Source organism: Cydia strobilella, chromosome 8 (assembly GCF_947568885.1).
Source record: "Cydia strobilella chromosome 8, ilCydStro3.1, whole genome shotgun sequence".
Lineage (NCBI taxonomy): Eukaryota > Metazoa > Arthropoda > Insecta > Lepidoptera > Tortricidae > Cydia > Cydia strobilella.
The window spans coordinates 4089051-4114886 of record NC_086048.1 but is presented as its reverse complement, the minus strand read 5'-3'; the positions used below and the strand labels follow the sequence as shown (position 1 = coordinate 4114886).

Genomic DNA, 25836 nt, shown 5'->3' with positions numbered 1-25836 from the left:
TCAATTGAAAAACAAAAGCTAGTGAAATTTGATTTTCATCCAGGCGGAATTAGTACTAATCAAAATAAGCAATAACTGAAGGCCATTAAGGGTGTACTTCCAAAGTACGATTGTCGATAAGTCCAATTCGGTGCAGCATCGAAGCTATCGGAAATGTATCGGCGATTGCCGATAATGTCGAACCGTTCGGAAAGCACCAAGGCTACATGAGTTCACAGGAGGCAAGTTGACCAGAAATCGATATCCCACTAATACGTTCGAAGTTATAGGGCATGGTATATCGGACAGGTGAACAGGATTTTGAAGGGATGCAACGAGGGGGCGTGCTGCGGTAACGCGCTTGCGCTGCAGCTTGGTCGTTATGGTATGATAGTGAAGTGATTTATGGAATGCATAAAATTATCTGAGTACACCTACCGATCAACTGTGCTTATGTGCTTTTTATTCGTTATTATTTATAAACAGCGTTTATAAATCTTTGGTGTCTATTCTTGTCTTTGAGGTTTGTGACTATTAGTAGTGACTCAGGGATTCTGATTTATTTCTAGGTTTTTCAAAAACAATCCTTTCTCTAAACAATTAAATTAGGTAAGTACCTGCTTGGTGCCTAAAGCTGCACAGCTCTGTGCTCAAAGCAAAAGTAAGTTTTTTATTTACTCATATCTTGATCTGAATAAAAATAAACGTGGAGAACCAAAGTGACAAACAAACGACCCCACTTCCGACGACGGTAATGATATGCGTAATTAGATTGGAGAAGTATCAGGAGATCATATTTGAGAGAAGACATCGCGCTGGGAACTTGACTTCGTTCGAAGGGCCATGTGGGGGATCGCGATTATCGCGAAGCACAAATATGCGCCACGGACTGCGCACGAATTCCCTTCCTGAAAGCTTACAATCTGCTTGTACCAGGACCACATGGGTAAGTCGGGGGTGTCGCATAGTTGTGGAGCGTTCCTCCCCAGTCCGAGGCTCCGGGGTAGGCGGAGAGATTGCCGCGCGTGGGTGTCGTTATGGAAACGGCGTTGCCCATTTACTAGCGCATGATAAGTTTGAGAAGGTCGAAGGAAAAAAGATCCAATATTGTGTTCCCTCCTCTCCTGAATTTGGTTTTGCAGTCAATCAGGATAGAGAGAACGTGGGTTTTAATAACAAAACTTCCGTGAGACACAGACATATTAAATATATTAATGACGCCCCCCCCCTGCCGCCACCGGCGCCCGCGCCGAGTCATCGGGCGCGGAGGGCTGCGGCCCGCAGTCTGCGCCGGTCCGTCACCGTCGACGCAAGCTCCTGATGACGCTCCTCGGTACGGAGTGAAACATGTCGAGCGTTTTCGACTTAAAGAACGTGGGTTGTTGAAATATCTCAACTCTTGCCTCAAGTAGGTTAATTTTTGATTTCACATGACGCAAAACGTTTCGCTATTTCCCGGCCATAGAGACTTTTTGCTAGAAACACTGCTTAAAGCTTAAATGTACTGAGTTTACTTCATGAAATCACTGAAATCACTGAATCTATTTCCGTAATAAAATCTAATTAAATTCTAAACAAAAGAGTGGAGACAACTGGCCAAGAAGCGATGCAAATTGCGTTCAGTTTGTATGACTACATTTGTTAGATTTTATCACAGATCTTTTTCTTTTATTTAAGGACAGCAACAGCAACTCGATCCGACAGTTGCCCTCCACCTACACATTATCTGATATCTCCTAGGTTGCTCCTAGGTATATTCCATGGAACTGATACATTTTGTCGGAATAGGGCAAGGATCTCTTTGGCATTTACCACAAATGGGCTTCATTCAAACATGTTTGTTTGTCTGTCGTTGCCAAGTGGCCATCCCGTCGGCCCAAGGCGCGCGGCCGCGGCACCAGGCGCACATAATAGCCGACAGATGCACCGAGTGCATTAACTTTAATACAGCGCACTCACCGCAGTGCATTGACTGCACGCTCGCTCGGCGGTCGTTGCTTTTGATAACTTTCACAAGCTCTTGATGCGGTTTGTAGTAGTAAGGGAATAGAGGATTTAAGTTGGAGGAATAGAGTTCAGTTTTAAATAAGATTGTTTGTTGAGAAATAAGGTTTTTATTTAATTACTATTTTGTACTCTATATTCTACAATATGTAGGATAACTTTCACAAGCTCTCGTAGCGTTGTTTGCTATTAAAAAAATTGTAGATTTAAACTATGGGAATAGAGTTCAGTTTGCAGTGAGATTGTTCATTGAGAAAGAAGTTTGTGGAGTTTACATTATAAAAGATAACTTTCACAAGCTCTCATACAAACAGACCCTCTGTGTCTCTGTGTTGGTTAAATACAGACAGATAGACTAGCTAAATCTGACAGGAGAGTTAAAGACAGATAGCATTAAGAGGTACGTGAACCTGGCAGGCGGTTAAACTAAGGTTATCTACAGAAACGCAGTGGGTGCGGTCTGAGGCCGCACCTCACACTACTAACTGCGCTATTTTACTTAGGCCTAAGTTACTAAGACACACTTGTAAGTTTTACTTACGTAAGTAGGGACATAAATATTTGTTAGAATGATATAACGATATTCATCTGTCATTCTGTAGTATAGCTGTGGCTTACCTTATCTAGTGGCTCTGTGAGCTGTAGACCTCGCGATAGGATTCATAAGCTCAAAAAATAAAATAAAAAATACTTCGTAATCACAATGGTCTTAAGTGCTATAGAGCCTAATGGGCCTAATGGCACTTGAATAATTTTTGCCATTTTCCAAAAAGCAAACGACAAAAAATACTAATTAACTAATACTGAACCTGCTCAGCTCAAAAAATTTCACGTGAATTTCCCTGATTTCCCATATTTTTCTAAGAGACGTTGATATTTGTAGACGTGGAAAAAATATATGTAGTTCTTGATTATATTATCTTTAATAACATAGCTTCCCATACACGAATTATGACACTTCGCTCGATACAATTAATGGCCAAAGTAACCTCTAACTCGGACTTTTAATCAAACTTTACTCGGTTTATTTATTATGAGACACATAAACAAAAAAAAGACGAAAAAACAATTTTAAATAGTAATTTGACAGCTTTTGAATTTCGATATTGTAATGCGTTTTTAAAATAAATAAAATTGACAAAATTTTATCAAAATTGACACTTAGCGCGCATGGTCTTTCCCGTTCTTTCCAGCGAAATGTGACAGTGATAGCGGCAACAAGTAATATCTTCTTATGTACATACAGTACAAACACAGGGAAAAATCTGAAAACTATAAATTTGTAAAAAGTAAAAAGGTTAAATTCGTACGGAATGCGTACGGTGGGCGAGTCCGACTCGCACTTGGCCGTGTTTTTTCTATCGAGTCAACCTTTTAAGGCTTTGTTTTTTGCAAATAGTCTAGTTTTTTTTTTGTGGCATTTGCATGGATTAAACCGTGTAAAATTCAATATAAACACCACATTTTTGCGTTATATTTGCCCCCTCTTAAAAGTTTTGTCGTTTCGTAAAGAGTCGCCGACTGGAGTATAATATGTTACACTAGGTATTTTTCCCAGTAAAGGGTCTCCAGAGGAAAGACAAGGGCCCGCCAAAGGTCCTTCGTCCTTACACACCTCCTGGTCGTTCATGCCGCCCTAATGAACAAGGAGCACCCGCATCCCGTTTTCTCACGCTCGCACCTAAGATCCCGGGACAACATCTTTCATCCCTCTTTATTCCCTTTTTCGTTCCAGTCGCACGGCCCTTGTGGTTATTCCCATTTAGTTGAATCCAGTTTAAGCATGAGCTAAAGTCTAAAGGAAGTAGGAAGAATCAGAGATCTAATTATGAAGGTTTAAGAGGTTTCTCTTGTGGTTGGTTCGCTATGAGAACGTAGCTAGGACGAAATGAATTTCTTTCGTGAGCTAAGACAGGACGGTTTAATTTATCTGGCCTTGTCTAATATGATGCTTGTCATCATTACTGATCATCAATGATGCAGTGTGTGGTGTAAATAATATTGGAGAGACACCGTTTTTGGTGGTTAAATAGACCGCCGATGCACTGATATGATATTTATTATGATTATAGCAATTTATTAGAAAATAAGCAATAAACAAAACAATGCAATTTTTAATTCGGTCATCCTATTAGTGAGTATTATTATTGCTTTTCATTTCTCATGCTCTGAAAGAGGGTCATTGTTGTTCTAAAAGGTGTGCAGAAAATGATACGTGTCTGCACTAGAGCATTTTACGTTACAAGTACAATTTTTTTATTTTTTTACAATAAGCAATTGAAATACGACACGACTACTTCTTTAAAACTATCCTGGAGGGGCGGATAGGAAGGAAGCGGGGTAGAGGAAAACCCAGACGCAGCTTTTTAGATCAAGTGAAAGAAAAAGTAGGGGTCGTGTCGTATCAAAAAGTCAAAGAGCTGGCGCGGGATAGGGAAAGCTGGAAGATACTCCACCGACAAGAGAATAACTCTTAAGTTAATGATGATGAATTGAAATTCGGGTTTAAATAAATTTGTTATAAAATTTCCATTCTGATATTTAACTCCCCATTCCATAAATAAGAATACTTTTTCCTTAATTGTTAATTGAAAGCCCCCTTACGAAAACCTCGCGATAAAAATGTAAACTTAGTCATGTTTTTTAAAAACACATGCATTTTACTTTCCTCGTATTCGAAATGAAAAGTAGTGTTTAACTCGGGTGAAATCATCATTTCATCTCTTGGTTAACAATCTACTATAATGCATGTTTTGGTCAACATTTTCATTTATCGCTTGGACCAAACATAACTTGCCGCCTGGATATCGCATTTTATTTAGTGTATTTAATATATTTACAAATGTGTAGGTTCCGTAAAACAAATTGATAAAATACTAATAGGTAGTTTATATGACTGCTACATAACGAGAGGCATTAAAATACGTGTGGGTTTTATGCAACGAATAAAATGAGTCAAATGAGTTTCAAAAAAGGATCACACGTTTTATGCCTAATTATGTACATTTGAATGTAATTAAAGTATCATAAAAAAAATATCATATGTATGTAATTAATTAAAATATCATTAAAAAAAATGTGATAAAAGTATGAAGTGGCAGTTCATGGCCTTCACTAAATTAAAAAGCTACTTTGTTTCACTCCCTGGAGTGAGGAAAGTTGCACATGCTTCACTCCCTGGAGTGAGGAAACTCGCACTTTCCTCACTCCAGGGAGTGACGAAAGTAGGCTTGTTCGAGCTGCTGAGGTGAAATAGTTATTTGTTATACAAGGGTGCAAAGTTGTATTTTACCCGCGAGTGTGGAATTGAAACACGAGCAAGCGAAAGGATTCTATAGTTGAACCACGAGCGAAGCGAGTGGTTCTAAAATAGAATCCTGAGCGTAGCAAGTGTTTCAACACACGAGAAGTAAAATACATTTGCACCCGTGTGTAACACAAAACTTTTCCTCTCACTATAGCGAGGAAAGTGCAACATCCACAGGCGTTAGATCATCTTCATCACTGGAATCACTTATTTTGTACGATATTATAACAGAAAACACTGGAAATTCTGATTTTTACGTGAGTCGGTGAGAATTGTTTTTAAGTAAAAAATTTGTTGACAATGTTGACATTTCTGTTCTGACCTGACGTATGAAATGTCAACGATGCGTTTTGAAATTGCATCGTCTCAACTTGTGCGTTCAGAATTATATTTAACATTATAAAAAATCTAACGTTTCTTATGGAATTTTAAGGTTTATGACTTAAAATTATTAAATAAAGCTAAATTTGGTATTTTTTATTAGATTCTCAAACCATTTATTTAATGATAATTAATATCGAACGAACCATTATTATGAGCGTTTTACGTTTTGTTATCTGTCAAACTACTTAAACACGCTCCATTCAAGGTCAAATTACTTTCCCCACTAGTGCATAAAATGCGTTTTTCCCCGCTTGTTTTAAAGGATAAAAGACGGCTTTCCGAGCTAGTGAGGGGAAAAGATAATAATAAGGTTTAACGTCAGGCAAGACGATTGATGTTGTTATCAAGTTTTTTCCCGCAATCCAGAAATTGTGTTTATCGCGAGTAAAATCAAACATACCTACTTTTTTGGGATACTATACGTTTTAATTGCTTAGAAAAATGTGGAAAAATGAAAAATCTCAAATATCTATCTCTATATAGCCATTTTAGCGACAGTAGTCACGTTAGTGTTTTGAAGTTTTTGAAATCCGTCAAAGCTAACTTTGCACTGACATGAACTGAACAAAGTGAGGGAGTGTCATTGTAAACGGCATATTTTGATAGAAATTTGACATTAATGATGCCATCGCCACTCTGTTATTTCAAATGCCATGCAGAATTAGCTTGGTAAGACTCTATCAAATTAAATGGCCTGCGAACAGTCCATCACATACAACGTACATTTCGTGTTGAAGTAGACAACAACCAAAAACGTGACATTGCCAAATCAGTATTAAAACAGAACACCGCTGCGAACCTCAGGTATCTATAGCCCTTCACTCCCTTCAGCTATAAAGACAACGGGCATCATTTGTCACCCCCCTCCGGGAGGGGTCCCCACCCCTGACCCCGTTACCTTTGCCTGACTGACCGCTTGACATCATCACTCTTGCTTGGTAAATCTGTTCTGTCATTTTGTCAGGTTTCTAATGTAGACATTATTTCAAAGAGAAGCTTTATAAAAAGTACGAAGTTAAGTTGTAGTACTTGAATATCTGTGCCATTTTAAACCAAAAGGGTACTTATTGTCGCTTGTCAGTAAGGTGCTATTTCCAAATTTCCATATAGCTTCAATTAGATATCAACCTTATCGACAAGCGACAATGTGGTACCTTTTGGTTGATAAACGTTACATCTGATTATCTGGGACACCGAGCCGAGCTTTGCTCGGAAAACATATAAAAACTCAAAATCGCGCGTTTTCTCAGCGATAAGACCTAGCTAGATCTATTCTTACCCCCGAAAACGAAATATAGCAAATTTCATCGAAATTGAGCCGTTTCCGAGATCATCGAAATATTAAAAAATACTAGCTTTTGCCCGCGGCTTCGTCTGCGTGGAATTAGTAATTTGGGTACCTTAATTTTTAAACAAATCTGCTTTTAAATCCATTCTTTTTTCACCTCCAAATTGGTCCACTCTATAAATTTCCACCTCATTTTTTATACCTTTAAGGGATGATTTCGGGGATAAAAATTATTCTATATCTTTCCCCACAGCTCAAACTATTCCCATACCAAGTTTCATCTAAATCGGTTCAGCGGTTATTTAGTCCCCATTCAACTGTTCACCCCCCCTTTCACCCTCTTGAGGGGTGACTTCTGGTATAAAAAGTATCCTATGTATATTCCCGGTACTCTAACTATCTGTATACCAAATTTCAACTAAATCGGTTCATCGGTTTAAGCGTAAAGAGGTAACAGACAGACAGACACTGACAGACAGACAGAGTATGGATATGGATCATATGGATATATACAAAAATTGCTCGTTTAATGTGACTGCTAATAATGAAAGGCATTAAAATATTTAAAATACGAAACTCGCTTTTAGCTCGTTTCATAAAAACAACACACGTGTGTTTTAATGCCTAATTATGTGTAGGTACAGTTACACACTTGCTACAGTTTATACACTGCTTTATCTACACACATAAATATTATAAGCTCTCTTTGATTTGTTCAGGAACCGCATATTACGACCGCCATTGCGGCATTTGATCACATTATTCACACTGCTTGCATTTAAAATTTCATTTCGAATAAAACGTCAAAATGAAATCAAATCAAAATCCTTTGTTTTTTAGAGAAGTTCCAAATTTGAATGTCATTATTAAATCCATATCTAATGCTATTGTTACGCAATCACAACATTTTCACAGATAAAAAAATTAGTTTTAACAATAAAGTTTGTCGTTATGCTGGCCGTAATTTGCGGTTTTTGAATGCATCATATCATATAGGGTTTATAATATGTCAGATATGTGTGTACATAAATGAAGGGTAGGTATACGGAAAGAACATGTTTAGTCACTTTTTACGGAAAATGAGATTTTCATCTCAAAATGTAGAGCTCTTAATGAACTATTAGTTATATCAGTAAATTATTTTAAATTATAATTAAAATTATAAAAAAAATATATATATACTCGTATATTTTTTAGTATGTAATGTTTGACGATCATGATAAGATAAGCATAATTTTGCCATGGATGCAAATTTATAGTGTAATTTTTATCCTGAAATAAATAAATCTAAATCTTTCTTTTGATACCACTGTATAATATGTAACACAACTTTTTTACAAGCTTTTATTTAACTTGCAATGTACCTATGTAAGTATGTATCTACCTATATAGGTATGTAACATGTTTGTAAGGGTCAAATCTTGCAAGTTAAATTTGACCCACTTCCCGGTTTCCGATGAAGCTGAAAAATTGCATAGATATGTAAATCGGGTGACAATGCAATATTATGGTACCATGGAGCTGATCTATGATGGAGACAGGAGGTGGTCATAGGAACTCTGTGATAAAACAACGCAACTAATTGTGTTTGGAGTTTTTAGAATTGTCTCGATGAGTATTAGTTGCCCATGGAAAGAAAAGTACAGTCAGCGATAAAAGCTTGTACCAAAAATGAAATTTTTGCCAAAAACTTATTTTTAGTTAAAAAAGACCTGGTCACGGAATTACCATACATTTTGACATTTTACCAAATTTTAAAACTGCGATTACTCAAAATGTTACTAAAGTGACTAGACATGTTCTTTCCGTGAACCCTTCAAATGCAGTAGTAGGTATAATTATTGTGTTCTCTATGTGTAAAATTGCATTGCGTGTGCAGAAAAAATGACAAGGGTTGCACCAATGCAGGTCAGTAGGCCGTCTTCCAGGGCGCGGCTATAGCGCCTCGGCAGCTATGCTGCCCTGGTGGGTGTTTCTTTTTATGTGCTACGGATAAATGTCAGGGGAGCGCCGGGCGCCACCGCGGGCGCGCCGCGTTATGATTATGACTGGCTTTATAATGTGCGGTGTGTGATTTTGCAGTGTGCAAAGTTCAGCCTTGGAGCGGGGGGTTTGGGGGTTCAGTATATCATCAAAGACCTATCTTGGCCCGAATATGCATCTTCGAATTTGCACTACATGACTAGTTACATCTCTTTTTCTCTCACTCTTTTCTGTGTTCTCTCTCGTACGTAGGTATGTACGAGAGAGAACACCGTAACAATTGCATCAAGGACCTTGAATCCGAACACGCTTAAGAAAAGAGAATCCTTACATTCCTCACACCTCCTGGTTATCCCTGTTTCCCTAATGACCAAGGAACCGCGGCGTCCCGTTTTTCTCACGCTCAGCCCGGGATGCCTTCGCTGTCCCTTTCTTATCCCTGGGTCGATCGTCTCGTACGCGTTGGCTGTATGGTGAGAACCTTCAACGGCTCGGTCGACATTTTAACCGGTTCAATTATTTTATAGTTTACCTGCCGTCAAAATGTCAATGCACACTGATCAGAGGAAGGATCGAATTATCAGATATCCCTTAAACAGGCTGACACTTTTTTTACTTTTGACTATGTGGTATGTAATTACTATGTATGTGGCCATTACCCCGATAGCCCTACATGTGCCATACATAGAGGACTACTACACGTAATCGTTGACATAATAAAACCACAGTACAAGTTATAAAATTATTCCTTTTTATACTAGAACACTGTGAAATGAGGTCCGAAAATAAAAGTTACTTACTTATATTATGCTAGTTTTTCCAATGAAAGAAAACACGGTTCATGTCTTGTAAATAAATAAATTGAAATTGAATTGAATTAATAGTATAGTCTAAACCTGGTCTAAACCTTCAATCTCATGTGAATACCCTGCAGAGCAGTGACCACATACAGACCATTTGTCTTGATGCTAAACGGGGAGAGAAGGTCATAGCGAATATTCTACCCAAAAACAATAACTGGGATAAGTTGTGACATTCTATACATAAATTATCCTATATGAAACCAAGAAATTACAACACATATCACTTACCGTATTTTTTTCCGTAAGTCAGCAATTTATAGCGGGAGAAACGCACACAAATAACCATTTTCTAGCAATTTGAATTTGACAACTAAAACGTCACAGAAATTTGTTTTGACACAAATTTTTATTGCGTTCGGAAATCGGTCACTTTATAGACTACGCAAATGACAATTTAGTGGTCCTTTTTTTATGACCAAGGGGGAAACACTGGCCCGGGAGGTTTTAGTAGTATTGCATAGTACTCGTGTAGCAACTATGTATCTATTGAGTCTATTGTATAGTAATTCGTTTAATAGTTTAGGTACTAGAAGAAAAAATATGACTTAATATTCGGCGTCCTCTCAAGGCAGCTGTATTGATTTTTCTTTAATAAAATAAGTGTAAACAGGTTGTGAAGGGCAAGAGGAATCTACCGATACGTCATTTAAAAAATCTGTCCAGTATCTATATTAAGCTAGAAACTCGCAACGCAGTGTTTAAAAACAAATTAGAAAATGTATTGCTACATAAATGTTATTATTCGGTTAAGGATTTTCTTAATGACGATAGTTTATAACATTTTTTTTGTAATGTATTATTAATTGTTATTTATAAATGGGAAGACTTGTATCTTGTATAGTTTAGTTTTTAAGTTAAAGCTTACAGGGTGTCATGGCCTGACTTGTATTTTACTGAATAACCGCTTAATTTACTATGTACATGACTTCATAACGAAATAAATGGAATGAAATGAAATACTTTATTTTTTTAATTTTCCCATTAACCCCAAAAGTGGCCTTCGTGTTTACAATTCAATTGTTTACGTTAGGGCCGAATTTCAACTTAATTGGTCCAGTAGTTTCTGAGAAAATAGGCTGTGACAGACGGACGTATAGACAGACGCACGAGTGATCCTATAAGCGTTCCTTTTGAGGTACAGAACCCTAAAAAACGATAATCTTCCTACAAAACTGCGCAATCATCTAATACTAACTAATACAGTAATGTAACTTTACATTTCATTTCATCCATTTCACTGCAGGTGAATTATCGATTACGCGATAAAATGAGTGTCACTTTTTAACACCACGCGATTGCAAAAGACGGACACTATCTATTACGCTGTCAGTGCTGTCACGTAGACAAATCCGTGTCGGATTAAGCCCAAGCCATGGAGACTATATAAAGGAGCCAAATCTCTATGTATGAAAAGTGTCCATCAAAAAACAGTAATTAGGCGGCGCCACCATACACCGATACTACCAAAAAAAACCTACGTAAATTGGTCGGGTTATTTGTTGGTTCATGTTATACTCATGTCCCAGAGCCTAACTAGCGCTACCGGAGAGATTAGGAACTATTATTTAAAGCTGAAAGCGGTCACTTTTGCAACAATTCTGCCATAAGAGATTGGCATCCTTTTCTATATCATCCATAGCCCAAGCAAATCATGGGGCCCATGGATCGTTTTAATTTTGTCGGACGAAGTGAAAGAAGTATAACTTAGGTTTTTTTACGGCCACAATGCGTAGGCGCGGGACACCCAAAACGCGCATGGCACGTGTCATTTGCTACTTTTGCACGTGGCTAATCCACCACTGAGACAAATACGACCAAGGATTAGATCTCAACTTCAGGGGCATTCCAGAAAAAGGTCTGCTGTGTGTAATTGTAAATTTAGTTAAGATATTTATTGTCACTAACATAGTTTTTAAGTTTTATTGTAAGTACTAACATTTTATGAGCCGTGAGCTCGAAATAAACGTTAATTTAATTTTTAATTTTGTCGGTGATGCGTATGGCAGTTACCATATAATAACCTGAAAAAATCTGTACTATATATAAAGGGCTTATTGGGCTGTTCTTAGCCTTTTAAGTCTTGGCGTTGGTTTTAGGGACTTATTTGGTTGGATTGGTTGAATTTAAAGCTGTTATCAAACGATATCATGTCAAATATCGGCTTCTGTAGCGTTATCAGAAGTGTTAAATGAATAGCGTCACGTACCCAACAACGCTTTTCTGGAATGCTCCTTCAATGCACGAGACATTTTTTTTCACCACACAGTATGGAGCCATACTCGCCAGAAAATTGTATTGATCTATTTATAATATACAGAATTTTACGTCGGATTTTGCGAGCATTTATTTAAAACCAGTCTGTATACAGATCGAGATATCTACCTTAAAAAACATTGTAACTATAGTGTTTTTACAGATCTAGTTATGTAGGCGTTATACGTAAAAACAGCCTGCATAGGGATCGATACGATTTCCTTTCATTATGTAGACCTGTTCGGTGCAAATGAGCCATCGGAAGTGACCCAAAAGCGCGCGTCCGACCCCGCTCAGCTTTATTTCTCTCTATTACTCGTTTACATCACTGAAAGCCCAGTGAAAGCTTAAAAAAGGTGTTATATTTGATACTTAAAAAAAAACTATGAAATACCGGGCCCATTGGAACTATGTAGGTACCTAATCGGAGTAATTAACTATATAAACTTAGTAGCCGTTGAGTGGTAAGTTACAATCAGTTAAAATAATATAGAGCTTTCATAGACCTAAAAATATTAACTTTAGGTAGTTAAAAACTATTGTCTATTAAGCCTATTCTTCTTATTTTAATTGCTTTCATCAAATTCATGATGATTTCACGAATATCAAAAATGTCCTTGACTTTGACTGACTTTGTTCGGTAGTTGCTTTTAGTTAAGTGATAAACTTTACAAATAGCCACGATGGATTGCCGGGTGTTTACTAAAGATTGGTTAAACGCGTTTCAAGACCAATTCTTCATTAGCTGCACACTTCCAGGTTAGTTGGCTAAACTATCAAAATTATGACACTTTTAATGAGCAAAAAACCAAATAATATTCTAGACGACTTCGCTATTTTGAAAATCAATCGGAAATCCAATTATTTTCCATTATGACTGATCAGTGATCATTATAGATTGGACAAGACGCAGTGAACAATCCTTTGCCATCGTGTTTTCTCGGAAACGTTAGGATTTGTCATGATACTTCAGTCGACCTCAGAATTTTTACTGACACTGACTGACATAGCAATCATAGCATAACACTTTCGTGCGTTTCCGTGAAAATACGATGGTAAAGGAATTATTCAGTACATCTGCAGACGGGACTCGGGATGACTAAATCATCACTGGTTCAGTGACAGCCTCATCATCATCTTCCTCGCATTGTCCCGGCTTTTTGCCACCGCTCATGGAAGCCTGGGGTCCGCTTGGCAACTAATCCCAAGAATTGACGTAGGCACTTGTTTTTACGAAAGCGACTGCCATCTGACCTTCCAACCCAGAGGGTAAACTAGGCCTCATTGGGATTAGTCCGGTTTCCTCACGATGTTTTCCTTTACTGCAGCGACTGGTAATGGTAAATATCAAATGATTATTCCGTACATAATTTAAGTTCCGAAAAACTCATTGGTACAAGCCGGGGTTTGAACCCGCGTCCTCCTTATTGTAAGTCGCACGCTCTTACCGCTAGGCCACCAGCGCTTCTTGCACGCTCTTACCGCTAGGGCACCAGCGTTTCTCATATGTTCTTACCGCTAGGTCACCAGCGCTTCTTCCACGCTCTTACCGCTAGGGCACCAGCGTTTCTCACACGTTCTTACCGATAGGCCACCAGCGCTTCTTGCACGCTCTTACCGCAAGGCCACCAGCGCTTCTTGCACGCTCTTACCGCTAAGCCACCAGCGCTTCTTGCATGCTCTTACCGCTAGGCCACCAGCGCTTCTTGCACGCTCTTACCGCTAGGCCACCAGCGTTTCTCACACGTTCTTACCGCTAGGCCACCAGCGTTTCTCACACGTTCTTACCGCTAGGCCACCAGCGTTTCTCACACGTTCTTACCGCTAGGCCACCAGCGTTTCTCACACGTTCTTACCGCTAGGCCACCAGCGCTTCTCGCATGTTCACACCGCTAGGGCACCAGCGCTTCGGTTCAGTGACAGGCTGACAGCCTATTTATCTTAAATTTTCGATTTCAAGGGACCATATTTGTCAGGGTATACAAATGATAGTGTTAAAGAGTTTCATTCCAATCTCGATTAATGCGAATAAATGGTTTGTTGCCGACGATCACGACGATGCTTTCAATCCCCGCGGCTAGGTGTCGCTAGGCTAGGTGAGAAGGTAGACTCGGACCAAGATAACTCTACATGGAATGTGCAAACACAAATGTCAAATTTCTATTTATAAAAATATGACGTTCATAGTGACACTCCCTCAAAAGCTTACAGCGGCGTATGGATAGTTGGATACTATTAGCAAAGATTCATTGATAATATGTAGTATGTGTAGTCTGAGACAAATTCGTGCCTTGAATTTGACAGCTCGTGTAGATGGCGCTATACAGTACAGCACCATGTATTTATGAGAACTCTATTTGGCATTTGACAGCGACTTAAAATCTGAATACGCCTGTAAATCAGTGAAACTGATAAGTGATGTAGGTTTTGGTTCATAATCTTATTGGTATTAAGGACCTAATATTGCGTTTTTCAGTTACTAACAATATTACACATTAATAATAAGTCAATTCTTGGAAACATTTATCTAATCCATAGGGATTAGAAAGTCGTAAAGTACGAGTATGTTAATACGATCGAGTTACGTTTTGACACCAAGTAAACAATTAAAAAAAATGCATCGACCGCATTTTTATGCTTTTGCCGGCATTCTTCATTTCAGAGTCGTTGGAATTATCTCTCTCAACTCCCATCGTCGCGATATGGCGTCGGCAGAAAAGTGCCGTCGATAGAAAATATAAACGAATGAGTTAGAGGATTTTGATATTTCGAAGTGCCACCCAGTTGAGGGGTTCATTTATTACGAGGTCAAATTAGCCATGTAAAAAAACGTTTAGCGACAAAAGCTGTTCGAAAAGTCACAGGAACATAGCCGCGCAGTTTCAAGTAATTTAAGCAAGTTTCGATTGTATGGGAGCGGCATCTTGGCTGCGGGTTCGTGTGACTTAAGTTTTCTGGTGGTTTTCTATAAACTAAGGTCGCTTGATTGACTCGTAGGATGACCAGAGGATCAAGAAAGTACCATAAACTCCTAAATACGCAAGACAATTTTAAACCACTTACCTGCCAGGCAGATGGTGAACAAAAGATGTATCTTCCAGAGATGCATCTCGCGTTGATCGCCACGTTAAACTGAATCACTCGGTCATCGTTATCCAAACTATACCTAAAGTCAACGAGGTCACTAACGTTATGAGTTAGAGCGGGATAAACAAGTGGATTTAATTTTGTTGGGAATGGTGCGAAGCCCGGAGGTGGTGGTTTGAAAGTGAGCGCGGATGGCGTTTCAGCAGGGACGCTTCAGTTCCATCGCTAGGGTTGTCTACGGGGAGTTATTGATAAAAAGAGTTGGTAACAGGCGTACAGTGTAAGAAAAAAGAGAACCTTTGACAATCAAAGTTACCATATTGTGTGCAATGCATGTGCGGAGCAGTAGTCACCACACCAGCTCGTAAAGGCATTCTTTAGTTATAATTTGTTCTTCGAGATAAGTTACATTTTATCTACAAGAGCGGCAAAGTAATTTAATGCAAATTTTGACTTGTTCATCATTTAAGTGATGATTTAGAATGATAAATATTTAAAATGTTCATTTGCATTTGATTTTTAATGTTTTACCGTTAGTATTTACCTCGCCTTGGTGTAGTGAAACATTTTGTGTTTCACTCTGTAGCAATGTTTGTTTAACCCTCGTGCCTTGAAACCCTTGCAACGCTAAAAATTCCACTCTTAAATTTTGTAATCTTCGCTAGTATCAATACTATCAATAGCACAACAAACCAACAAACAACAACTTTGCCCCCGCAAATCAAATAACTATTACTTCTGTTTGATACAAGAAAAAATGTAAGTAGCGGTCAACCCTAGCAGTACCAACCCCACCACCCTTTGGCAGTGGTGCGCGAAATGGGGACAGGGAGCGTCCCGGCACGTAAAGAAAATTGTCTTCACTCCGCTGATTGGAACGATGTTTGCTTTCCTGAGAATTATTACACGGGATTTATCTACCAGGGCCATGGTTACCGGCTCTACCCATTTGTGGTGACAATTTTTACATGTTTTTTTTAAATTAATTAAGTTCCCTATAGCAATGTCCCTGTAAACTAAGTATGTAGTTCGTTACGAATTAATTAAGTTATTATTGATTTACCATTACAAATATTAAATATTAATAGGTAAGTATAGTGACGTAGTGGCACCAGAGACCGACATGGAGCCTTTGACCGACACCTATTTTTTATCCAAGAAAATGAGGGTATTAGGAAACTGATTTCCCAATACTTTCACAATCCACATTTACCCTTATTTTCTTGGATAAATAATGGAAGGGTCGGTTACTGGTTTCCTGTCGGTTACCGGTGCCACTACGTTACCGACTTACGTTCCTCCCTTCCTACAAGTCCTAATAGATTTATCATTGATTTGAGGCAAATCCTGTAGGTACCTTTTTTTTTTAACGTTGGGGAAATGTGTTTATGCATGCCACCGGGCCCGGGGGAGCCAGGAGGGATGACGGACTAACCAGTGGTAGGACTACCGTCTAAAACCGCCAACGAATGCCGACTCCGCATTGTAGAGGAGCGCCGCAGAATCACTATCAGCATTCGACTGCGTACAAATCCTGTAGGTATACCTACTTTTAGTTATTTTCCCAGTTATTAACCATCTTCACTACTCTCATAAATCACTACGACTACGACTGCAACACAAATTAATAAAGTCATTCCATAATGTCATATCTATCCGCCACCGAGCCAAGGCCTCGCCCTAATTGGATGGCAGCAAATGTTAGCCCGAGACAATCGCCGCGGCATTTGGCTGGTTATGGCCTTCGTTACCTTTCCTCCCCTTTATAGGCCGGACTACCTCAGAGGAAAAAAGACCCTTGGAACTAAATTATTTTTGGCACTTACGATGTTTTCGCGTCCCTTTTAAAGGCTGAACTACCCTAGAGGAAAAAGAAAGCTTGTAAGTCAGCTATCTTGAGCATTTATGACGTTTCGCGTGATGGTTGATAAATAACGGACAGATTGATGAAGCAGACAGATAATATAATGAAAAGCGTTTTCGCCTTTTGGCATTCGGTGTTTGACGATATATGAATTGAAAACGATAACTGTGTCCATAGATATTTATCTACGGTGTTGTTAGCACTAATTAATTAATAAGTTAAGAGGGAAGAATACTACATACCTACTTGTCCATACAAAAAGTAAAAATGTTTTTCCACAGTTTTCCAAATATTTTCCATTGTCCATGATTTTTTAGTACCTACGTTATTGACACAATGTTATTTTCAATGTTGTTTCGTTATTGACTAGGTTTATATATAGGTTTCCTTTTTTCAAGTTTTGCAATAATAGTAGATTATAATATATACCGAGGGGATAAAGTACTGTTACGAGTTTCGAGTTAATTCCTGAGCGAAGCGAGGGAATTAAAACGGAGTCCTGAGTGCAGCGAGGGATTCAAGCTCGCCCAAGACGAAAACAGCTTTATCCCAAAGGAGAATACTATACTTTTCTCACTTTATGTGAGACAATAAAAAGCAAGGCTACTTACTAGAAACAACGTTTTATTAAAACTTAAAGTACCTTATTTAAATAAAAAAACGTACAAATTACAACTTCTACCTCCTGCTTAGTCTCCATGGAAGAAAGGTTTTGAAAAGTTTACGACAAGAAACAGTGCCAATATAAAGGGCGCTATTTGGCTGGTTTACGTGAACCAGGTTCAAATCTGCACTTCGAAAACTTTTTGGTCTTTTTTATTGTTGTTTTTGTATTAGCATTCCGATCACTGCTACCACACAAAATTTCACGATTCTAGGACTTCAGGAACCAATGTTTTTAGGTTTAGAGGTATTTTTAGGTACCCCCATTTTAGGGCGAAAGTTACAGATTTCTGGTCACCATATGTGTCTGCATTCAGACCCATCCCTACATGCCAAATTTCAACCTTCTAAGACTTCAGGAAGTTGTCTGTATTTTCTATGACGCGAATTTCATGTGTTTCGGACAGTGAAAATTAAGGTACTATACAATTTTAAGTATAATAGGTAGCTTAATAAAACTTGGGGTTTTTGATAAGTCTACTGAGTACATAGTATACAAAAAATTACAGCTCTCTAGCATTATCCAAGATGAAGCTACGAGGGTTCGAAAATACGGCGAAACGTGCAGAGAAAAGATATGCACTGCCTTTTGCCTTTGTCTCGTCTTGGCCAGATTTAACCGAGGAACGATAATAAAACGATATAAATTGTAAACATGTTTTTATTAATAACCGAAAATGTACAATATTATTTTAAACACTACAACTTCATACCTACATAAATTACACGATAAGAGGCAGTATATTCATTCCGTACAGAACAGTACTGTGTTACATTTTGCATTGCATTATTTGCCTCAAATGATCGCCGTACCTATTATACGCATTTTGGGACTGAATATCCTTCTAAATATGTTTGACATTAAATACTTGACCATCAATTTCGCTCAAATGCCTTGAGTTTTACCTGTAGGTACATTCCACAAAAAGGTCTAGTTTGTCAGGAACGTGACGCGTATGGCAGCTACCTTATAACCGAAATCTGTATTATGTACCGTTAAAGCTGTTATCAAACGTTATCATGTCAAATATCGGCTTCTTAGCTTTATCACAAGTTTAAAAAAATAGCGTAACGTACGCGACCCGTGGCCAGTCAACGATCTCGACCGAGCGCTGGCAATGTCTAGTCTAAAGGTCTAAACTCAGCGACGAGAAAATGACCGAGACACCCCGACCCCAAACAAGCATTCCAGTTCGGGCGAGACGAATAATGCAAATACAAAATATGTACATAAAAGCGGTTACAGACGGACTTGATCCGAAAATAAGTAAATACAACAAAAATTGGATAGGTATTTAAAGTTTGGGTGAAATTACAAAACTTTATATTTATAACGCAGCGTCTTGCGTAAGCGAAGAACTCGCGAACGCGAAGCGAAGCGGCGCGGCGCGGCGGGCCCACGGCGTTCGCGTTCGCAACGAGATCGCCCACGTAGGACACTTTTATAGGTATCAAAGGATTAATTCACCCCGCGCCGCATCGCTTCGCTTCGCGTCCGCGTGTTGTTCGCCTACGTAGTACGCTGCGTTAGGTGAATGTCCTTGGACTGGTAATAAGTATGACTATTTCGCATCTGACATTTTCGGATAAGCCCTTTTATGTTATAAGACAAGTATAATTTCACATAGTATCATTATTATGAAGACAAAGTTAAGGAATTAAAAGAAAATGTTACACTTTTGAGGTTCCAAGTAATTATACCCGTAGATATAGGTACCTACATGGTTTGCTTCTACATAAATAAAGAAAGGAACAGTAAAGCAAAATCTAGCAGAAAATACATAGAATTTATTAAAATTAAATAAATAAACAAAATATACACTCACATTCGCACACATTCGTTTTAAGTTAAAAAATACCAACAGTACACCTAAACACCAAACGTCTATACCTAAGATTCCGTCTAAGACTATTATATACATATTATACACATGTTACCTAGTTGTCTGTATCTCTGTGAGTACATACCTTACAAACCTTTATCAAATATTTTATATAATTAATTTGCATTAAGTATTATTATAGCATAAACATTTAGAGAAAGAAAATGCACTAATAATGTAACTAAATTAACAATGATGGACAAACATTGGACATGCTATGTTAACAGGTGCAGAAAAATATATTAAAAACATATAACTTTCCTTATAACTCAATATTTGTAGGACAGTAAAAATATTATAAGATCATAAACAGTATTTTGACTTAAGCGGAACTCCCGCGCTCCGTATAATTTTAGTTTAACATACATACAAAGGTATTAACTAAACACCAATTTTAATGTTTTATACGATTTTTTTGACAATGCAATCTGATTCGACAAAGCTAGTGTGTATGAACTACAAAATGTTTTTGTGTGTGTACAGTCGAATTCATAAATATGTATACATTTTTTCACCTTATTGCAATGGATTAAAGTGAAGAAATGTATACATATTTATGAACTCGACTGTACATCAGAAATCAGAATGCTTATCTGTAAAGGTTGCTCAAAACTTAACTCTTAAAATTATATCACTTAATCGGTTAGTTCATTTCATCCACACCAGCTTTGATAAACCTACATACCTACCTATATTAAAGGCCGAGAAAACAAAATTAAATTGCTACTAATGCTACTTGAAAACATAATTACTCTTTTTCTTGTTTTAAAGACTGCTCAGAAAATAGTATTATATTTAAATAATAAGTAAATAGAAAAAACATGCATAATGAATTGAAAATAATGTTAACAACTATATAGAGTCACCGAGTTGTCGATAGACTCTGGACGCAACGGCTTGGGTCCAACCAAGCCTCATTTAGGCCGAAGGCTACATTTTACATTAATTCATCTACCAATATATTAATTAAATGTAATTCACAGATATGTTTGGTATATAATATCGAATTATTATGAAAAAATAAACAATCTCAAAGTTCTTAAGCACGAGATCTGGTATATTCATAAATAAAATAAATATAATAAGTATGTAAAAATAACTTAAATAAATAAATCAAGCCCTAACGTTATGTTTAAATATCAGTAAAATTGAATTACATAGTTTAGTTTTATTCTACTATAATGTTTAGAGTGATCATTAATTTATATATTACATTTTAATTGTTATCGTATATATCTGATTATACAAAGTATTAAAAAATCACAAATGTAAGTGTTTGTGCTTCGAGTTGTAAATAATGCCCGGTAAAGGCCATTGGCACGACAAAAATATTATTTATAAACATACACGTGTGCTAACTAGGAGCACCAACTAGAAAGTGATGTTTATTACTAAAGTTTATTACCTTGAGGGTCGATATTACATGATATCGAACCTCTTTACAGTAACAAAGGTTTTCAATAATAAACATCACTTTTTGTATTCGTGCCCCGAGTAAGCACATGTATGTTTAATTGTTTATAAGCAGTTTAATTTAATAAAATCATCCAGTCTATTTTGACTTGCGCTTGAAACCAAACTGTACAAAACAGTAACACCTTCGCTGCGGCAATTCGTAATTAACGTCTTTCGACCCCCTACCGCAGTGAACGTAACGTAACTTATTGTAGGTATCTGATTTCGAAGATGGTTGTATCAAGTTAAAATACTGGTTAGTAATATTTTTATCGTGTTATTGGCCGTATATATTCACTACTGAGCATTTGATGAGCTCTTGGGAGGGGAAATACAGCTATTCTCAATAGCCCTTTGAGTAATGGAATAGAAAATCGGAAAAGCACTACATTTGATTCTAATTGACTTCAGAAACACTGCCAATGTATAAAAAATACAGAATGTTCTTTAACTGTGATAGTAGGGAAAATCCCAAAGTATGGACGATACAGGAAGAGTCTTAGTAAAGAGTGTTTTTCTCCAATATGCTCGGAAATGTTCACCTTATTGTAGCAAAAATAGTAAGGGAAGTTGTTCTTTATGTTCAAATTCAAATTAAAATAATTCAAACCATTATTGTCCTGTTTTAGCCGACGGGAAGTTATTACTGTATTGTTTTTACTTTTTTTTAATATGTATCCACTAAGAAAAATGCAAACAGCCAATTATTATAGCCGCAGCCCGCGTCTACACGACCCCGACAGCTATCATTTCAATCTATAGGATAGAGTGAGATAGTAAGATAAACGACCTTACATGTCTCGTTCTTACAAGACCGTCGTGTATGATCGTGCGAATACTGCTTAATAAAATATCAAATCAAAGACTAGGTATAGTTGGTCAAGCAAATCTTGTCAGTAGAAAAAGGCGGAAAATTTAAAAAAATGTAGGCGCGAAGGGATATCGTCCCATAGATAATTTTAATTTCGCGATTTTTTTCTGCTGACAAGATTTGCTTGACCAACTATATATAACTTTTATATTTTTTTAAGGATCTTATGTGTGCACACAGCTTATATTGCACAAATATATTGAATGAACGAATATTGAATTCCAATTGTCTGTGTATATGTTATTGTACATTTATATTGTAAACTATGTAAGATGTGCAATAAAGAGTATTGTATTGTATTGTATTGTATTGTATTGTATTGTATTGAATGGTACTGAATGGCAGAATAAGTTGTGTTTTTAACTTTTAAAAAATAATTAGAGGGAAATTGTTTTTGACGTTTTTGATGTAAAGGTTCGATTTGAGTGATGCTTGGTGCTTAAATAATGATTATTTTACCTTATTTCCTCGCATGTTTGGAGAAAAGCACTATATATGCCTCTGCAGGAATAGCAGTTCGTGGATTCGTCTTCTTGTATATTTAGTACTATCAGTGAATTAACTCAGTTAACTATTATTTTAACTCAAAAGTTAGTCACCTTTAAATTATAGCTAGTCGGACCAAGTTAACTCTGCATGGCATTTGCAATGACAGTATGGAAATGTCATCATTCATGTCAAATTTCTATGAAAATATGACACTTATAAAAACACTCCCTCATTTCTTCTGTTCATAACGGTGCAAAGTTAGCTTAGACAGACTCTACGTAACTTGAAAAGCGACACACTGACAGTGATGGTCATTAATAAGTATACACTTTCCACCTTATGTTAACCTTGATATTGATACTTTTCCTAATTACGAGCTTCAAGTATCAAATATTATTATTCATGTATAGAAAATTGTAGCTAATGTCTTAGTATAATTTTCTAAACTACATTTTATAATTTATAAGGTATAGATGTAAATACAAAATCATTGCTAATAGTATGAAGAGTGAATAAGTATACCTATTACGAAGTAAGTTTGATTGTAATGTGATTGTGTGTGATAATTTTATATTATTTCGTGGGAAGGAAAAAATGATCACTAAAGTATTTTTCACATATCGTGGGTATGGTGACAGCTGTCATCTCCATAACATTCATAACCTTAAAACGAAAATATATATTGAGATGACGGTTTTCACCACTCAATCTATTTAAAAAAAAAAATAGGTTAAGATATAAGACTTGAGGCCTTTTTTAGAATGAGTTTTTTATTCTAAATCAGATCTTAAGGTATCATGAATAAGGTCCCCAAGGAATGCCTAAATTCGACCTGCTTGCTTTTAAAAGTTTCATTCCTCAAGTGTAATTGCAATACAATTGTTATAATAATAAATTTGTACATTCTCTTTACATAGGTATGAGAAAGTACCCACGTCTACATAGAAAACAATAACAGTAAGTATGATCATGTATAAATAGTTATTTAATTTTATGATATAGAGGAAATGAAACTAAATTAATGGCCAATAATACTCACTATGACTGGCCACGGTTGTTAAAAAGTAATAAAATAAGCTACGAGTCATTTTCTCACAATTCAAACGATTAGATCCATAAACATCACTTAGCTCAATCATTGACAAATAAAATAGCGTACAAAATCTAACTAACCAAGCTAACTCTGCAAGAACTTTATAGTAAGTAAGTGTCACAATGAACGTCACATTTTTATGAAAATTTATCGTTTATAATGACATGTCCACACTTTGTACAGGCGGTGCAGAGTTAACTTAAACGGACTATTAACCAAGACATTTATAAAACGGCTATCTAGCTAGAGGAAATAAAAATTGAGAAGTGAAAATATGGAAAGAAGTTTCAACTTTATAAATTAATAAAACTGACAGTTGTCATTACATTGAAATGACACTAAAGTTAATCTGATTTTAATCACTAACCCACAGTAGGGAAGAAATTACCTATAGCGTTTTCTAAAAGAGTAAATCTTTTGGTCACATTATCTTGGTACATTAAGCACGATTATTAAGAATTTTAAGAAAAAATTACAAAAATTCGTGCCCTACGATTACAATTCGTCGTTTTCATTCTTCGATTAGGCAGTGGACATATAATAATAATTTAGGTATAATTAAATTTTCACTTTGTTTTCGAAGCATTTCTAAACACTTTTATTTTTTAATTTGAAATTTATCCTCTGGCACACCCAGTTTGTCAGTAGAAGGCGGCAAATTAAAAAAATGTAGGCGTATAGGGTTGTCGCCACAGAAAACAATTGAATTACGCGCCTTTTTAAACTGACAAATTGTGTGTGCCAGAGTATAATAAACAAAATTAGAAACAGAAAATTATCACCCTGTACCAAAAATTCGGGTGCAACTTTTTTGCAGTTTGCAGTAACCAACAACAATAAAAAATCTTAATGATGTATTTACTCAAACGCAATTTAATTTTTTTCATTGAAATTGCAGCTGTAATACCATAACAATAAGTTTCATTATTTTTCGCCTCCAAAAGCATCTTGCCGATTGCGCAGTATGCGTCGATTCTTACGCGACTTTTCGTAAATCAATTACGATTTTTCTAATAGTTATTGAACTGCGTATGTTTTTATCTCCAATTTAGAAGGAGAGCGGAACTTAAAGAACATTAACATACCTTACAGTAGATGTGGCCTTTATTCTGGTAATATATATGGCTCAATCACACTGGGTCGTATGTATGTTTCGAAACCACGAAAAAAAAAATTACTACATTTAAAAATTTCGTTCATTCCACTCGTGATTCAACTGTAACAACATGCATCTCGATAACTGACCATTCGTAAACCTTATTTCAAATACATAAGGTTCACCGATGATCAGTCATGATGCTGTTGTTAGTAGAACAGTCAATTTAGTAGGGCAGGGGGCGGCAAACCGCGGCTTTTTGGAGCTACAATTGCGGCTCTTCACGTCACTCAAAGTATTAACACTTGGAGTTCCCAGTCCAAGGAAAACAACGATTGCGGCTCTTTGAGATTCCTAAAACTAGTGATTTCTACTGCGGTTGGGTCTTCTTCTCAAACGTTTGCCGACCCCTATAGAAGGGGATCTACCGAGTCGGACACTTTAAACATTTTAGTAGAAAAAGTGTCAAGATCAAAATATATTTTTTACGATATCTATTCGGTATTCAGGCATGCATGCCAAAAAAAGGGTGTGCGTGTAATTCTTACGCGCGATTGAAGTAAAACTTCTTTCACGATGACGTTTATCGCTATGTTGGCACTTTCCTATTGTGCGGGTGTCACTACTGAGCGTTACTTCCGTCAGAAAAAAAAACAGTTGCCCTCTAGCACAGAATAAATAATAGTACTACCGTACAGAAAGGAAATCGAATCAGGGTCGAATCATGCTATCCCTTTCTAATATATGGCACTATCACTATCCCTTTCGGTTATTTAGGGTTGTCGAAATTCAAGTCCTTATCTTATCTGTGGTCGTGCACGCAAAGGGACGTCAAGTTGTGCCAACCCTAATAATTGCTCGGAGCAATGCGGAGCCGAGTTTGCCCGAAGCGAGGAGATTCGCACCCGTGCCTCTAGTCGCGCCTAAAGAAGTTTTACTTCAAAAAAATCTTGAAGTTGTCACTTTTTTTAAAAATGTTTCAAGCCTCCCTTACGCCCCCTACCGTAAGTATTAGACAGCCAGGGTGCACCGTAAGTTAGACTTGGTTGTCCATGGCGGGCTCGCCGGGCTGCACGGCGCGGTACAGCGGGTTCCTGCTCCGCACGGGTAGCGGGTGCGCCTCCGTGTTGAACACCCACTCGTCCAGCGGGACCAGCGAGTCGTCCGCGAACAGCAGGTACAGGTACTGGGAATTAGAATATTATATATTACACTATGTTGACCACTATGACCAGAGAGCTGGCGGCTTTCTCTCGCAGCGCATAAGTATTGCC

At 37.2% G+C, this 25836-nt stretch overlaps 2 protein-coding genes across 3 annotated transcripts in view; both read right to left on the bottom strand.

The window, feature by feature from the left end:
* LOC134743379 (xaa-Pro aminopeptidase 1) overlaps window positions 1-15170 on the bottom strand; it is a 54663-nt gene extending 39493 nt beyond the window's left edge. Inside the window, exon 1 of the mRNA XM_063676771.1 lies at window positions 15125-15170. Coding sequence (XP_063532841.1) covers window positions 15125-15170 — 46 coding nt within the window. The remainder of the gene's footprint in view (window positions 1-15124) is intronic.
* Window positions 15171-23601: 8431 nt separating this feature from the next.
* The window catches only part of LOC134743460 (mannosyl-oligosaccharide alpha-1,2-mannosidase IA-like), a 154067-nt gene continuing 151832 nt past the window's right edge, over window positions 23602-25836 (bottom strand). Inside the window, exon 10 of one of the 2 annotated variants that reach the window (XM_063676896.1) lies at window positions 23602-25748. In XM_063676896.1, coding sequence (XP_063532966.1) covers window positions 25599-25748 — 150 coding nt within the window. In that variant the 3' untranslated portion in view covers window positions 23602-25598. The remainder of the gene's footprint in view (window positions 25749-25836) is intronic. The other variant, XM_063676895.1, reaches the window with a different exon arrangement.